The following is an 18,410-nucleotide window of genomic DNA, read 5'->3' as shown; positions in this document are numbered from 1 at the left end:
GAAAGTAAATGCAATCCCATTTCTCTCTCACGGAAATTGTTTCTCAATCGAAAACAAATTGCCCGGCTCGGAATCATTTCTCTTCCTGGCAAGCTTCAAGCTCAATGTGCAGTCTTGTTTTTGTACTGAAACAATACCAAATCGATTGAATTGATTTAACGGCTATTTGTTAACGTAAATTGAAAACAAATTCTGGTCCATCCAAAGGCAATTGTTCTTCGTATACGGAAAGGGGTTTTCATTTACCTTTAATGTTTAGTACTATCCAGCACATGTTAGTTAAATCATTGTTCGAAAAACATTGTGTAATCTATATGCGATCAAAATATTACCGAAGTATCCAATACTTGTTGAGCATGATAAAACTCAAGTTTAACAAAAAACAAAAACCTAACAAGCACCACATAAAACAGATAAGAAAAATAGATATAAACTGCGCGTATGATGCTGAAAAAATACCGTGAGAAGAGACTCATTCCGCTCTCTTTCCCGGAAGTAAGCTTTAAGCCATGCTTTTCAATCAAGTCCGCCATTATCGGTACAAAAGAGTCTTGACCCAAAAGACACCTTCAGTGCCCTTGGGATTTGAGGAACCCAAAGAGTTCTCTTTCTCGTTTGGAACGATTGTTCCGACAGGAAAATTATAACCAACAGAGAAGTGCTATTCAATAAAAAAAAGTGTTCATCCGCAACACAAAATCCCGTGTTCTGCGAATAGCACCAAATCGGCGACAATGAAGCAGAAGTCTTCACAAAGTGAGCGAATGAATTTTACACTGAAACATGACAAGCCAGCGAGTAGAGTAGTTCTCAGTATCCCCATCAGTATCTCAATCACGACACGAACCGGCGCGTTACTTATGCATCGAAGCGTTCTTTAATTGTGTTCCAGCACACGGGTGCAATCGTTGGGGATGGTAATTCGGGGCTACTCCTAATGAGAAAACTCCTGCATCCGGTGATCCGAATGGTGCATCCGGCTACTCCGTCTAGCGGGAGTGAAAGTGGAACATCCCAAATGCTAATAATGCTCAAGCAGTCGCATCGTTTTCTTTCCGAAAGCCGGATGCCCATCTATTTCGTTTCCACAATACCGCAGTGCTTCGGTTGAAGGTGTCTGCTTGTGAAATATTTCGGGCAGCACGCGCGTTGGTTGAGGGTTTTCATTATCCGCCAGCATGCAAACCACCCATTCTGACGCCTTACTGAACGGCTCAGATACGCACTTCCTGTGCGTAGATATGCGTACGAGATAGTAATTACTCTTGCGGGCATTTAAAAGCAAGGACCTTGGTTGCTTGTCTGTGCAATAATCCATGAAATTGCAGCATAAATCGAGAGCTGAGAGAACAAAATCACAATAATAAGCACGCATCGTTTGCTTCATCACGTACACGGGCTTCACCACGGTGTGGCCGTAAAATTTGCCCACGAAAATGTTTGCCTTAGCTAACCGACCCAGAACTCTGCGTGTGAACTAAAGTATCATGTGTCGGTGGTGGAAGAACTCACCCATCCCACCAGTGAGTGACGATTGTCGTGAAATTGACGGGATGAGCTTAATTGCCATCGTCAGCCGCCATTAGGTGGAATTTTTAACAGACACACATACAGCACTCCGATCGAAACCACAAAGGATTCCCGGTAAAGTTGACACAGCTCGACCCTCGTTTGTGCTCTCCTGGCTGGAGGGCTCGTTGAGGATAATGAGACATCAAAGTGAAATTTTACCGAGCATGTGAGCACGGAAGCACCCATTGGCCTTCCGGTGGAGAGGCGTAAAGATATGTGACGCAATTAATTTACAGCCTTGCCCTCGTTTCTCTGGCTGGAGGCGACCGTTTCGGATTTAACTGAAACTGCATGGTGGAACAAGCTCGGGTAAGACCTTTACGATCGTGCGTAATTTCTTAATCATTTTCTATGGCTTCATCGTTCGCTGGCATCTCGTCGGAGTGTGTCGAAACAAATACACTATAATATTACTTTTAATCACGGCTGAAAGGTAGCAAGTCAGGTAGAGTTAACCTTGATGTTGGTTAACAAGGAGGCACCTCTTGAAGCAAAAAAAAACATAAGGTTGTAAAAATCGAATAACAGTGTTTCATTCACGGGAATGTGTCAGGCGATTATATGAAGCTAATTTGCTTCATGCAAATGAGCCAAACAATGAAAAACAATACGAGGCAGGTTTGAACGCAATGAACCTAAAAGAAAATAATGTTCCTTTTTGAAATTTAACGTTTGTTGATTCGTTACAATAATTCATTTTGAATTTTAGCAGTCGAGACGTTTTACAACTCTATCCCAAGTGCTTTTCGATTTATTGTGAAGTATTTTATAATCCTATTTATTAGCGTCTGAACCCGAGAACTTTATTTGCTATATTATTCTGTTTTAATGAACAACCAAAAGATTAGTATAGAACACCATTTATACCTAGCAAAATCAAAAATGTATTGTAGCCATGCGTTAAAAGCTAGCAACTGCACGAATAAACGCAACAGGTATCATGATTTTCATTGTAATACCTATGTATTGTTGCATACCTTAATAGAAACGTATTGAATTCTTTTCCCCAAAACTAAGGTTTGAAATATCATTTCGTTCCTACCTACTGGACACCTCTTATAGCTGCTAGCAAATGAAATTCAAACAAATGCAACCACCTGAACCACAGCTGGTAAGAAACAGTTTCTTTATTATCAAATTCAATTGCCGATGGCTCGGTACAAATTAAAAATTAAGCTATTGCTTTTCGCACCCCAAATTTCCCGAGACGCTTGGGACACAACGGCCGGTGTGGGGTGGCGAATTTTGAGAAAAGTTTTCCCAAAATGAACTGACGCCAAATGAAAACTTTGCCCTGACCGGTCGCCAAGGCATCCCATTTCCTGATACTCTCGGGAGGGCTTCCGAGAAACGCCAAATGTGTTCGGCACGAAATTCGGCCTGATCATGCGACTATTCCCCGGTCGGTATGTGCGAAATCGGGATGAATCGCCCGTGTGGTCCCGGTCCACTGCAAACTCAATCTCATTAAAAACTTTCTTTTGCTTACCACCCCGCCAAATTGTCACGCCTAACCTTTCTCCCTCGGGAAACCCATGTTCGTTTGATGAAGCGTTTATTCTAATTTTTCCGTTCATTTCTTTTTCTTTCTTTTCGTGCCTACAAACTTTTTCCCCCGATTGTTGTTTCTTTCATCAGCTTGTCTTTTCTTCCAACCAAATGCTGTCGGCGAAATGCAACGGGCCATGTCCTTTGCTTCATTTTTGACACATTTGCACCACAAAGGTTTTCTCGTTTGGGTTTCAATTTCGTTGCGCGGATTGAAATAATATGTAAATCTGCCATGATGGTTTGCCTAATAGCCAAATAACGGTCAGTGAACGAGGAAAAAAAACATCCCATGAAGTACCGCCTCAAGGACTCGTAAATCTAATCAGTGTTACCATATTTCGTCTTGATGCCAGTGTTTTACAGTAATTTTCGTGGAGCTTTTCTGTTGAAGTTGTGTAAGTTTTTTTTGTAGATCGTAACAAAAAATCACATTCAAGCTTTGTGTTTCGTCCTGAAAGGAAATTATCGTTTTATGCACGAGCAATTAATTAGTTCATTCGTGCTTTAAAACATTTCAAGCCAAGCAAATCGCCACTGAGTGTCCAATTCGTACAGTTCCGGTGTTCACTTCCTCTTATTATCATTCATTCGCTCTACCCAACAGAATGTTTTCAATTATCATTAATTATTTCGTGCTCCAATCTGCAATGTAAAACTAACAAGGGACAGGATTTTTTTTAGTATTTTTTTACATCTGTCCGTTTTTCGCTAGTGCTTTTGTCGTAACTGCGCCCAAAACCATGGAATAAATGAAGTTCTACAGCATTTTTCTAACCTATGAATTATTTATAGCTCCAGCTTTCTTTCAATTCGATCGTCAACCGTGCAGTTGCAGAACAGAACAGTGAAGCTCTCTCCCTCCAAAAAAAGTTTCGGTTTAAGGCATCAAAAAGTTTCCTTCTTTTGTAATGGTCCAACTGCAAAGCTCACGATAGGAAGCAGAAAGATAGAAAGAGTACACCACAACTTGTTCTGCCAGTAACGGTTTGCTCAAAACTTCAATATTTAAGGCAACCGCTTCGGACCATTTCCAATTTTGTCTCCCATCGTGGAGCCTGGAAAAAAATTACAAACTTTAAATTGTTGCTTATTCAACAAGAACGCCTGAGCTCTTTCGGTGCTTTCTTTCTAAAAAAAAAGCAAGCTTACCCAAGGTTAAGGCCCACCGAACCGTAGTTGGTCTGTTCCGGACTCAGGAAATGCAATTTTAATTAATTTTCCAACGTGCGCAACGATTCATCGGAACGTTACGGTAGCGTTCCGGTGGTGTCCAGTGGTTCGTGTGAAAATTAACGGACTACAATAATTCCACCTATTTACCCCTTTTTCCACTCGCAATCGTAAGACGCAGTGGGGCACTTGTTGGGCTAATGGGAGCAAAGCGCAGGTTTGCGCAGCAAAAATAAGAACCAACCACGCGGCTGGCATTTTTTGCCCCAGTCCCCAGTGCCGCGATAATCGCGTACAAATTGTATGCAAATAGTTGTAGAGGAATATTTTCGTGAAATATGATAATCTCGTAATTACTAGCCCAACCAACCCCGTGGCTGTGGCCAAGGGTCGTACTGCCCGAAAAACGGTACCCATGCCCCGGGGGCTGCACCGAAAGCAAAAATGGAGACGCGAATTCCAACGGACGCTTTTTTCGGCCCAAACCCCGACTCGATGGGTCGAGTTCCAGGGCGATTTCTTGAGTCCGATAAACGAAACGCAAAAGCCCCACAAAAGCGCTAGAAACCGAACAGAACACTCGGCACCGAGCCGGCTGCCCAGAACTCGCGGCGGGAAAATTATTGCACGAAAGTTATAATTTATGGACGGCGATGGCAAATGGGCGCACGGATAACAATGGCCGGCGGGTTCTCGAGCATTATAATGCCGCCAGTTGGTAAGAACGGCATTAGAAGCCACCGACCGGTCCAATGCTCCAGTGCAGGAAGAAAGCAACTCTCCATAAGAAGCGTGCCCGCGAATGCCCTAAGGGGCACTCTTTTTCTCTCCCCCAAAAGCTCTATGCTCCGTGCGGCCATGTTCGGGGCTTAGTTGCTGTCGTCCGACTCGCGTAAGATATTTGCCGATTTCATCCCCCTTGGTGGGGGTTTTCGGGGAGGGTAAACATTCTTGAATATTTATTAAACCATCGAACCTACCCTCGTGCGGTGAGTCTTTCGTTCCGTTTTTTTTTTGTCTTCCTCTACCGATGTTCGTTTTTCGTTGGACATGACTAATTCTAGAATATATTGCGTCCGGCGGGTTTTTTCGCGTGCCATCCCCGTTCCGCTAGCGCCTTCTAATGGCCTTCCACCGTTATACAGAAAAGCGTTCAGTATGAGAAAGGGTGAAATACACCACGCTTGCTTTTCGAGCGTGTCCTTTCCTTTCTGACTCGCGGCCCAGCCCAAGGAAGGATTCGTTCGAAAGGGTTCGGATATCCATATCGGAACAAGGGCGTAATTAAACGCTACACGAATCCGTTGCCTCACCGTGCTGCTAGTTTCGTTAGGATTCTTTTTATTCGCTCTTTTAGGACCTTTTTTCTTTCGCTCCCCACATACCAAAATAGCCCATGAAAAATGATCGTCCGATTTGGCACCACTCGGGCGGGCCGCTGTGGAGCATAAAATGAAGGAAATTCGTGTCAAAGGGATATTTTCTTCGTTTCACGGGGGCGGCGTGCACGACCCAGTAGGGGCAACAACAAAAAAACACCCCGTCATGATCCATTTAGCAGGTGCACGGATAAGATTGCTTAATTAAACTTCCGAACAGGCTTGCAGAAAAGCGGCCACAAACAAAAAAGATGTTTATTTTTTGCCCACCCAATGCGATGGCCGTGCATGGAATCGATGTGCAGGTGCATGAAACCTGCCACACTAAGTATCATTGGGGTTGGGTTGCTCGGTTGCTACCGGTTTCACTTACCCGTGTGAGTGTGCCAGCCGGAAGTTAGTGGCAGCAAACATGAAGCTGAAATATTACTTCATTTCCGGGGCTCCAGGAAAGCGGCTTGATTCTTGCATTTGCGGTTTTAGTAGCCAAAAAACTCGTGCTGGAAAAGCAAGTAGCCGTTTACTAATTGGGGTAAAGAACTCAATTAATTCGTAAACAAAAATCATATTGAATTTTGTTAAAAAAATAGTAGTCGCAATATAATACACTCTTACGTTGATTCATGTTTAAAACTATATAAATAAACCAAAATAGTTTGTTCAAATGACAAAAAAAATCCACAAATGATCAATGCTTTAATGACATTATTTATTTAGCCATTTTTTTAAGCTTCGAATAAGTGTAAATTTTTCCATTATACTTCCACCAATTGCGTGATGATTGAGCATGATTTGCTTCCACCCGTTCGACGGTGCTGTCCGTTGCTTAATTTGCTCGTGCCATATTTAAACCCAGTTTGCTCCGTAATGGGCACACAGGTTCACAGTTTATTAATACACGACCATCCCTATGCGATTATCCTACCGCTGATTGCACCGTCGAAGGTGCACCGAGGTGTAATGATTACTTCCCCGCTCGGTACCGGGCGCTCTGCAAGAAGCAGTAATTATTGAACATGCATGCCTGGCTGCACCGAGGCGCAGTGCATACGATCGTGCCCGAAGAAGCCGACCAAATCGTACTTCCGTCTCCTTTATGACCTGGCCCGCTAAATATGGCAAATTATCCGGGCTGTGGGCTTCGGCCGGAAAATCACGATGCAATGGCGTAATTTTCTTTTAATCAATGCCTGCGCTTTAATTTAAATTTAATGACACCAGCCGCGCAACACTTCGTGCCGTTCCGATCAAACGGAGCGTTCTACGTGGTACAAATCCTTCCACGTGCACATCCTCCTGGAAGGCGAGCTTGCGCCAGCCGGTTCGCTGTGGAACACTTGATGAGAAATTTGAAACCTTTGCTTCTAGCGCTTTGGGAGAGCGATTCGGAAACTCGCGACGATGAAAATGCCTCCCGCCAGGATGTGCCACCCGGGCCGAAAGATGAACTTTGCAATGATTTAAATTAAATTAATTTTCCCACCGGAACCGGCAATCGGCGTTGTGCTTAACTTTCTGCCCGGGCTCCGTGCAAAATTAGCCGAAGCTGCAAACGACTCATTCCGCGCGGCCGAGAATTATGCCCGGAACATTCTTTCAGCGGTGTTTTATGTGGGCTTTCTTACGCTTGTTTCGGTGCCATCTTGCCACAACTACGTCCTGCGCCGGCCAAAACCACTGTAGCATTAGTGTGTATCGCATCATTTATTCCGCGGACAGAAACTTTCCAGTTCCAGCTAAGAAGGTGCCCAAGGCTTTTTTATTTTCCAAGCAGTCTTTGAGAGAGAGAGAGAGAGCGACGGCGAGAGTGGATTTTTCCAAGAAATTATGTTAATTTGTTGTGCTCTTTCTGTTTGCATGCAACAATAATTAGGAGGAGGATTACAATTACGCTTCATTTATCGCTAAAAACAACTTTCAAATTAGCTGGTTCTAGTACAGTTTTGTATTTGTACCTCCTTTCCATAGGCATGTTTGTGTACCATAAGAATTTACTTTTATGCAATTCATAAATTATATGTTCAAAAGGAGAGTTTTAAAAATAGATTTCCTTTAAAAATAGTTTGGTTTCTCATCGTTATTTGTCATCGATGATTTTATTGCATGTTTTTTCAATTATCTTTATTGCATTTTCCATATCATTGCTAATACCGTACCGTACTGTTCTAAGCTAAACATTCAATCGCCGATTATCACAAACTGATCATTTGCCTGTATGACATGGGCGAATTCCGAAGAATAGAGATAGGAAAGGATAACGAACACATGAATGGCTCGTTTTACAGTGGCTATATCTTCTTCAAACCATTGCTCCATGTCCTGCGGTAGCTAAACATCTGTGGAAAGTTTTTTGTTGCATTGCAGACAAACCTTCCTTTTTTTGCATTCCATGTCGTCGTGGAGTTTTTCTCAGCTGCCAGAGCCACCATATAATGCTTAATTGCATTTTAATTCCTAACACATTGGACTGTAATTACAAAAACCACCCCATCCTTTTGCTACTTCCGGCGCGCCATGAGCTACCGCACCGACGTGATGATTGTATCGGGCGTTCTTGATCTCACTTCGGGAAGCAACCGCAACACGGACCCACGGAAACCGGGAAATGGGGATTGAAATGGCACTGTTTAATATGCACCTTGCAACACCAGGGGTGTGTTTAATCGTGGTCCTTTTTTATCCACCATTTTTTTTCTTCTTGAACGACACGTTACAAAAACGTTACAGCTGCACCTGCACCATCGCAGCCTAAAAAAAAGGAGCTTTCACTAAGAAACGACACACTGCCACTGCTGCTGTTATTGCCGCTTGCTTTAGTGTGGTCCGTTGTGGTGGTTGTTTGTCCCACTGCTTCGTTTACCACTCTCCGTGCTGCTTGGTTTCTCTTCAACCACTGGATTCTACTTTTTTGCCGCAACCTGTCCGTGACATTCCACCGAACACCCAGCGACTCGGGGTGTCTGAAGTTGCATGCTGGAGAGAGAGAGAAAAAAAGCCTGACAAGGTTTCCCGCGGGTCGACCCGCAACCACAACCGACAGCAACGATGACGCTGACAACCGGCGTGCAGGTGTAAATTATGCAGTTTAGATTTAATCAATTCCGTGCCCGATACCGCTGGCGTGGTGCATGCCAATGGCGTGGCGCTCGGGGCGCAGAAATTGACCGATGAAGCGGAAAGCATGTGGGTTGGGTTCCATCCGCCACCTTTTGTCAGCGTTGCCGCATGGTTTAAATCAACGTTTCGTGGTGCATAGTGGTGGGCTCAACCCATCACGGTGGAAACTGCCATGACAAGCAGCAAGGGGAGTTTCCTTTTCATCGTGTTGTTACGGATATTCGTTAGCTTTGCTATCGTGAACCGCTGACGGCAGCCTGTTTGTCTGACGAACTTTTCCCGGTGGATTTTCCAGTCTTATTGTCTTTATGGGATTTGATTAGATTTATCTTTCTTTAAAAGGAATGCAATTCTAACTTAAGTAAACGGGACAAGGATTATCAATGTTTTAGCTCCTGTGCGTACAAAGTATCGGGAAATTAAACTTAGCTCGAAAATAGCTGGGTTTATATTTAACACCACGATGAATTATGCATGGGTACTTACCGGCGTGACGCTTGTCCGGTAATTGCATGGTGAGATGGATTGACTTGGTGAAAAATCGTGGCAATATAGTAACGTTTCCTCTGTTTGTTTCTGCTTGCTGTGCATTGATGTGCTTTGCGTCATTTGTAAAATGCATTTTTAACGAGCACTTCTATTTTAAGACTGTTTCTTGACGTACCACAGCGTTCGTGACGCCTTGCCGTTAGGCTTTTAATTAATTCTTTCGTGCGGTCTGCAAAAGGTCAAATGCATTTTATGACTGCCTGTATGGACAACATATTCACTTGACGTGCTGCCTGACATGTAAGTGACCAAAGTTAAATTAGAAACGGTGTCATTAATTCTATAAACAGAACGTTGTGATTAAAAGCCATCTAGAAGCTTGTTTCTTTTGCAAGAAATGTGAGCAGTTTTACCATGCATTTAAATGACAGCATGCAGTCTCTCACAGTGCAAATATTTTAACTTATTCGAGTATCTTCTTTTTCTTGTCACCTCTTGTAAACAACCTTTGTCTTTTGGGAAAAACAAACTTGAGAAAATCCCTATAGCCAAACCCATAGAAATCTGACAGCTTTAGTGACGATTTTCAGTTCTCAGAACATTGAATCCTATTTAGCGAGAATCAATTTGATTGCGTTTCTCACCTACTTTTCTCGCTATTTACTCTAGCGTTCTATTTTTATTTTTTCAATTTTCAGAATTGAATGAACATTTTCCATTGCTTTCTTCTTTGATTTCTGTGAATCATCTAGCATATTGTGTAAAATCTGTTGATATTTTCCGTTCCAAATGGAACCTTGCATACTAGCTGCATTGCAAAGGACATATATCTTTATCTATCGACCAGCATCTGGGGGATAAAAAGTCTTTCATTAATGGGAAAGTTATAAAATCCACCTGTCAAGGAGCATACTCGCACTCACACCTAGACACTCCAGTTCGACGCAGCTTCAGGACCTGCACTTACGTGTACCATGAATAGCGTTTTACTTTCCCGCATCTATTCATCTACTTTCGTAATGGATTTTCTTTCCAACAGAAGCAGAAAAACAAAAAAATCTCGAAAGCAACACGGGGAACAAAAAACTTCTCCAAAACTGACCTTCCTTCTAGAGGATAATCCTTGTTCCTTTGCACTACCTTTCCCCGGTCGAAATGGTCATTCGAACTGGACGTGGTTGGGAAAAGCTACATTCTTCAGCACGGGTGAAACAAAGTGTAAAAAAGAAAAGAATCCCGCTAGTACGTGGAAGAGGACGAAAACGAAATCCGGTAGAAGCATTAGTGTTCGATTAATTAACATGGAAATGTGTGCACGGTGAGAAAGTCTGCCCTCGCTCGTTTCGAGCTCGCTGTGCCATGTTTGCCATCTAAGGACGGATAAAAGCACCCACCATCGTTGCCCGGTCAACCGAATGTCCTTGCTGTACCATTCGCAATGGGTGCAAATGGGTGTAAACTTTGAGTGGATTTATTTGGTGTTTTTCAGCGTCTCCATACTTTCCACCCTCTGTTCCTTGAGAGTTTTAGTGCAAATTATAGAATTTACCGTCGAGTGTCGTTCGAGTGGAGAAAGTTTTCTCCAAGCTAAAAAAAAGTGGCACACTTCGATGCGTTGAAAACAAAGCCCTGAGTAATTGCGTTGGTACAATCATCTGTTTCGACGTCAACAGTGTCCACTTGCAAGGAGCCAAATCGAGAGTGGTACCGTATTTTCGCCTTTTTCCTGGATATAAATGGGCTTTATGTTTTCAATTGAATCGACGGGCTCTAAGTAAGGGAGACACTTTTCAACTCACATGCAACCTGAAGCATTGCATGCATTCCGTTCATGTGGTGTTGCCAGAAACCGACATGTTGTTTACTGGTTAAGATTTTCTTTCCATAATAATTAAGGAACCCATTCTAAAGCCTTTTGGAAGCTCAATCAAATTTGTAGTTAGTTTAGCAAATCTCTGTTAGATTAACAAATCTCTTAAATAACATATTTTGTTCGCTTTTCTATTAGACAATTGGATGAATACAAATTTATATCGAATCTCTAAGCACCATGTAGAGCAAACAATTGGGGTTGGAATGAATTTATCCATTTACATAGCTTGACTAATCGAAATAATAACGACAAATAAGATTACACCAGTTAAATGGCGCGCGCCATTCGTCTCGCCGCATAAAGTCGCGTAATTCTCTTCTTTCGGCCATTTCTACGCATTGTACAAGATAACTGTTGTGGTTTGCTGTGGCGGAAAATTTATTACAAAGCATCTAGTTTTTTTCTTCTCTCCCTATCTCTGCTGGCAACAGCACAAATTCCTAACATTCCCTCCCACTAGGGCAGCAATTCCCTGACGCATTAGCTTTAAATCCAAATCGTAACCCAAAAATTTACTTTCCAGCCGTTTCATTTGCTAATTCCAAGCCTACGGGCTACGGGAACGCGGGAGAAAGGCGAATCGAAAATTCCTCCCAATAAAACCGGGAACGAGATTTCAGCCCGAGCAGAGTAACATTCCAACGTTTCCCGGCATACGATACGGTTGACGGTCCTTCCAGTTGGTTCCACAATGGCCATCGGCCTCGTTCACCACCGCTGGAGGCTTGTAGAAAATGTCCAACCCGGTGGGAACCAAAGCCATAATGTAAACATTGTCCGTGACGACGATAATGATAATGAAGGAATTTAACTTTAACGAAAAAAAACACTCCCTCGCCGAGCCGTACAGCAAACAGTTCGCGTTGGACAGCGGTACTCCTACTGTCCGAAAGCTTCCCACCATGAGGAAAGATAGCGCGCTATCATAGCCACAACCCCACCCAGGCCAGAAGGTCCTTCTGGGGGGCGAGACTAGCGATGAATGGCTGCTGGTGTTTAATTTTAGCCCAGCCGGATGTCACTTGCGCGTGTAGCGTTGCCATCTCGTGGACACCGTTTAGGTTCGGGTGGCCTACCCATTTTGGGGGTGTTTTATTTTTCACGCCCCGTTGAAGCTGGCCTTCGGTCCGGCGTTGATGTGATTTCTATTTCCATTTTTTTTGTTTGTTATTTTCCTTTTTCTCCATCTCCAACCTGCCGGAGTCCTTCCAAGCATCTCGAAGTAGCTGCTGGCCAGGCGCCATTTAGATAAGGACGATCTCATTTTTCATCCTGCCTTCAAGGAGAAGCTGCCCCGTTGCTGGTTCTCGAGCAAACTCCGATTGAACGTTCAAGATGCAAAACAGTGGCAGGGACGACGTGTTCGTACTTGTTGCGGTTCAGTATTTGACATGGTTGGATGAATCGACTCCTCGCGGAACGGGTGGGGGAGATTGTAGTGGTAAAGCTAATTAATTGTAATGCCCTTTTCCAGCCTGTCGGGTCGAAATCGCAGCTCCCGGTTGTGTCGGTAATGACCTAGCACAACTTTGAGCCGCTCCAGACGGTGGAGTGGGCATTGCGGTTAGTCAAACCAAGCACCACATAAACATACGGACAGCTTTCGAAGCCAGATGCGGGACGCAAAACAGGCGGCTTGGAGGGTTGTTTGATCTGGCCCAGCGCAATGCAAACATTTGTGTTTCGATTCACATGAATTTCGCCTCCGAAGCACCGGGAAAAGGGCGCGGCTACAATGTCAATCAATGTACATCGTGACGTACGAAAACATGATATCGATTGTTGTTTCACTGGAGCCGGTTGGATCAAACGAAAAGGCTGTTGCTACAGAGATTATTCGTTATCGGCACGGAAGCCTCGTTGCAGAGCGCCCATCGCGCACACCTGCCGATACATTAAAGAGCGCAATTTCTATGGGCTTTTGCAGCGCAGCGCAACGTTTCCCAAAAATTCATCCAAAACCGATTTATTGAACGGTGCGAGTCCTTTCGATTACGTGAGCTATCGCATCGCATCCGGGGTCCGCAATTTAATGCACATTGAACAATTCCTCCCCAAGGTGTTTAACCGCTCAATAAAGCATCCTGATCGTGGCCTCGACCCCACTCAGTATAGCGAGGAACCGACACCGAGCCACAAAAGGCCCGCGTACTGACCCCGGTTGGTTTTATCTTCCATTTTTTTTTTTTTTCGTTGTTCCCCTCAGTCCCGACGGCGACGATAATCGGTGGACCGGACCTACACGTGGACAAGGGCAGCACCATCAACCTGACGTGCGCGGTCAAGTACAGCCCGGAACCGCCGGCCTACATCTTCTGGTACCACCACGACGAGGTGATCAGCTACGACTCGAGCCGGGGTGGTGTTTCGGTTATCACGGAGAAAGGCGACATCACCACGTCGCACCTGCTGATCCAAAACGCCGACCTAGACGACTCGGGCAAGTACTCCTGCTCGCCATCCAACGCGGACGTGGCCAGCGTACGAGTGCACGTCCTCAACGGTAAGTGCCAATCTGGTTAGAATCGCCCCGGCATCGAGACGAAATAGAGCCACCTTCCTATCGCCGGGTGACGTCACACGGGGGGCACGCTTATTAACGCTGATATCAGTTCGCGCCGTCGTTTCAGGTGAGCATCCGGAGGCGATGCAGACAGGCGGTGCATCACCACACCGGCTGGTGGACGTACGAGTTCTGTTGCTGGTTGGATTGCTTGGGCTCCTGCTTCGGACCGTGCGGTCATCACTTTCGTCCCTAGCGACATCGAGCTGGACCGTGGCCAACCGATATCCTGCACAGGACTGCAGCCAACGAATCCCCCAGGATGACCACGGTCACCGGTCGGGAGTGCTCCACCGACGGACGTGCAGCATCGACAGCAGGTCGTTCGCGCGGTGCGATCACACAAGATGATAAACCCTCCGGCGAGTCACCACCACCGTTGGCGGTAGCATCCGGGTTTGGGTCGGGAAAACTTCACCCAGGTTTAGTGGACTGCCAGCGTGGCACGGCGTGTCCGGCAAATCCGTTCCTAGTCCCGCGAGAGTGTCTCCTGGGCCGGCAGCGTTCGCGTGAAGGGCAAGAGCAAATGTTGTGGTCCCTTGTGGTGACGGTGCCGGTGGTGCGATAAAGCGAAATGAATCCAGACGAATGGAAACGCCACACTCGTCCGGTTTTTTTGCAACCGTTTTGGGAGGAGATTGGGTGAGATTTTTGTTTTGTCATTTTCTCCATTCAACCGGTAAAAGGATGCTGGTTTTCCGTTTTTTTTGGCTTTCCTCGTTCTTTCAAACCCGTTTCATTTCCAATTCATACCGGTTCTCTTCACGGTCGGGGTGAATGAAATGAATTTGAGGAAGCTGAAATAAACCCAGCGATACGATAAATTTCAGTTTCAACTCGTACGCGAAGTAATACATACATGCTTGTAAAATGTGAAAACAAAAAAAGAGGAAGAGAAAAACCGGTTGTAAATGTAGCGCAAAAAGAAAAACAAATCCCTTCAGCCTAGGTAAGTTTGCGGACTTTGAACGAACGGTACAAAAGCACTGGTGCGGGTGCGAATGAGATGCCGTCCTCTCGTCTTGCACGAGAGAGAGAGAGCAAGAGAATGAATTTAGTCAAATTTTTCCTTAGCAATATTTACGTTCTGTTGTGGTTGGGAAATTCCACGCCCATGATGGTGGCTGGAATCGAAACACATGGGACACGAGACGTTCCCGAATGAGAGAGAGAAAGTATCAAATACAAAATGGCATTCGATACCGGGGCGCTAGAAGTAAAGCCACCGGGGCGAGTCCTTGAACTGTCGCGTGGTTTACTGATAACATTTATTTCATGGCATCTAGATAAATCAATCAAATTGATCGTAGGCTAAGGAAAAGGATACAACCGCGACAGGCAGCGTTTTGAAGGTGAACCATAGCAGAGACCCTCCGAAACGCTTGTAAAATAATCACTACACTCACAGGTATAGGAAGGAACACAGGAAGCAACTAATAAATCCATACTGAATACACTCTCTTCGAAAAACACACAAACCGATGAATAAGAAGAAGAAAAAAAGGAAGAAAAAAACACATATACAAAAGCAATGTTACTCGCGGCAGAAGGGAACCCATGTAATTACAGTTGAACGATGACAAGTGAGATTTTAATCGTATTGTAGGTTTTGAGGCAGCACCGAATGCCATTGATATAACAAAATCAAAGATAATTCATGTGAAGAGTGGACGTTGAGGTTTGAAAGGTTTGGATACTCGTTACACACATGTTATCGGTATGTTGGATTTCATCGAGATATACGTTTTCATCGTTCATTCCAGCGGTAATGTAAATAAAATTCAAGCGAACTATAGTCCATTGCAAGCCTGTAAAAACATTCCGATATAACACTGCATGCAGCTATGCAACGAGAAAAAAGGGCGTCACGGATCGATCGGATGCGATGCCAATGATTTGAATAGAGATTCAAATTCCATTAGCAGCTATTGTTTGAAGGCAATGGCAGATGCGCATGTTCACGGGCAAAAGTCCAGCCGATATCACAAACCGTGTAAAAATATTTCAATGAATCGTGTAAATTAAGAACTTACTCGCACATATTTCAAGCGAAACCAATCGTGTGGTTCCCTTTTGTTTTTTCTTTTACAGATGTCACATAGAAAACGTGAAAGCAAATATGCTCATCCAACAACACCGTTCCGAGAAAATGTTTGAATACTAGATTAGGTTCACTTGCAGGTTCAAAAGCAGGCAATATTTTCGGGCTTCAGTTTGGGAAACGAAAAGCGTTTGATGGCGTTCAGTTGGTAATAAACTATACAAATGTAAAAGGATCAAAGGTGGCAGCTTTCAAAGCTTCCAACATGTATCACTTTTTTTGTTCAATGATATTTCCATCCTTAATGATAGTACATTTCTTGGCTGCATTTTGCGATATATTTGCGTAAAAGCCAGTTGAATCGATGTTATTGGATTTTTAAATCCTTTCATATCACATTTCAAGCGAAAAATGAGCATTTGATTTATTTGTATTGCCTGCAGTCACATTTCGGCTCCGCGTTATCATGAAGACAAGCTGCTATTAAATTTTTTTCTCCAAACCTCTCGCTGCTAAAAGAAACGTGAGACTTAAACGACCGTCGCAAAAACATCCCGTGAATAATCAGCTCATTTGTGGAAACCAATCATAATATCATTGGCATGTTTGGGGTTTTCCGATTCGCTTATCTATTCTCCATTTCTTCTCTCTCTCTCTCTCTCCTGCTAAAACCTTATTTTCCTCGCTCGCATCGTAAGTGAAAACACGAAAAGTGCCCCAACTTCGCACGAACGGTCGGTAAACAGCTGCGTTCTGATAATGGGTGAAATGTAATGTTTTCCTTCCTTCCTTTTGACTCTTTTGACTGCTTTTGGATCCTTCCGCAGCAGGATCATCTCCAGCTTCTCTGAACGCAATTCTCCAGGCTCTCTCTCTCTCTCTTTCTCTCTTAAAACCAAATCCCGACTCAAGCACACGTCGTACGAGAGGAAAAACAATCGCCACCCGTGAAAAGGAAAACAGGGCTTCCCTTTTCCGGGCTTCGGCACGTGGGTGGGGTGGGCGGGCAAAACAATTTCCAAAATGTGCACCCAATCTCCGCCCGACGTAGCACCGTGGTCGGGGTGCCTTTCAATATCATTAAAGAAATATTGATGCATAAATAATTGATCGGGTTTCGGCACCGTAAGGCTGCGTTCGAGAACCCATGGATGTGGGCAACCTTTTGAAGGCTTCACCGAAGCCAACCCGGCGTCATGCTTCCGTCACGTTGTGCGCGTTTATTTTTTAGATTTTTTAAGTTCCGTATCAGGTTTAAGTGCGTGCGTGTGGATGTGTGGTGGTGTTTTTATATGTTTCTCCTCCGCCTTGGCTAACGAGAAAATCCTAGCTGTGGAAAATCGTGCGTGCTCAAGACAAATCGTGGTTTTTTTTGCATCATTCAGCAGTAATGGTACCGGTTTAACCGGCAGTGATCGTTACTGGATGAAAACCACAACCAGCTGAGTAGAAATTGTGCGCTTTTACCGAAGCGGAGAGCAAATCATATCGCTTATGCAATTTCATTTTTTCCCCTTTCATTTTGGGAGCTCAAAAACAAACCATCAAAGCGTAACTCTGAACGATGGGTAAAGAAAAGGAATGATGGTGTGTTTCTATCGTGTGTATCAGGATGGCAAAATACTGCATCGGAGTTGGTTTTTACAACATTAGCTACATTCACGAATCCATAAACAGAGAGAGAGAGAAAAATCCTAGCCACACAAATCGCCCGTTTGTTGTTAGGATTGGTTTTATTTCTCGAGCAACGTAAGCTCGTTCCTGAAATTGCATCCGATCCTCGAGCCGGGGTACGATACAAAATGATAATGAAGAAGAACTTAATTTACGTTTCATTCCGTGGAAATCATGACCCTTGTGAGCGTTCGCAACCCAAAGTCCACACTGTCAGAAGATTTGTACTTTTTTAAACCAAATGTGACCGAAGCAATAGTACCGCTCTGTAATACAAAGTAATCCCATTTTAAACAGAAAAAAGTACACCTCCCTGGCAGTACCCGGTAACGGAGATGCGTAAGAACCAACAAACACCCAAGAAGCAAGACTCCGAAATCAATCATGCCTGGGAAAGATGAAAGCGGCAAGGATAAATATTTATTTGAATCCCTAACCCGACGACCGGAGCTCGGAAACGTGGTGAAAACCCTGTACATAGAAGACATTGAGGATACAGAGCTCACTTATAAAACACACGCGAACGGAAGGCGCTAGATTTAAATGATCTGTTGCGATCTCGGTAAGGTTATAGAACGTGAACATAATACAAATCCATTTAGAGCTAGGCTAAGCACATGAAAGATTTAACAAACAAACACACTACAACCATTCCAGTGAAGCAAAAAAGCCCTCTCAGCACTGACGAAGGGAAAATAAAACGAATCCATTCCAGAACATTTGTACATATGGCGATCATACACGATTTCCAGAGTAATACCCCAGCAGAGAAAAAAGAAGCGCTAGTGTGCGTTAATGGCGGAGCTAAGGCACATCCTGACGGAATCCGTATTGAGCACAAATGTGGCTCCCCCGTTCCAAAGAAAGCGCATACAAAACGCTGTGAACCTGAAAGAACGAAAATAGAGAGTGAAGGAAAGTGCTGTTGAAAATGGACAAAAAGCGAGGCAGATTGTATTGTAAAGCGACAAGTGGATTGTG

At 44.2% G+C, this 18,410-nt stretch overlaps 1 protein-coding gene across 1 annotated transcript in view; it reads left to right on the top strand.

The window, feature by feature from the left end:
- LOC128728569 (kin of IRRE-like protein 1) overlaps nucleotides 1-15,871 on the top strand; it is a 95,399-nt gene extending 79,528 nt beyond the window's left edge. The window contains exons 4-6 of the mRNA XM_053822201.1: nucleotides 13,358-13,654; nucleotides 13,764-13,837; nucleotides 15,806-15,871. Coding sequence (XP_053678176.1) covers nucleotides 13,358-13,654; nucleotides 13,764-13,837; nucleotides 15,806-15,871 — 437 coding nt within the window. The remainder of the gene's footprint in view (nucleotides 1-13,357; nucleotides 13,655-13,763; nucleotides 13,838-15,805) is intronic.
- Nucleotides 15,872-18,410: the final 2,539 nt, after the last annotated feature.

The sequence above is a fragment of the Anopheles nili genome, chromosome 2 (genome assembly GCF_943737925.1).
Source record: "Anopheles nili chromosome 2, idAnoNiliSN_F5_01, whole genome shotgun sequence".
In the NCBI taxonomy this organism is placed as follows: domain Eukaryota; kingdom Metazoa; phylum Arthropoda; class Insecta; order Diptera; family Culicidae; genus Anopheles; species Anopheles nili.
The sequence above is the reverse complement of the archived record's forward strand: the minus strand, read 5'-3'. Positions and strand labels throughout refer to the sequence as shown.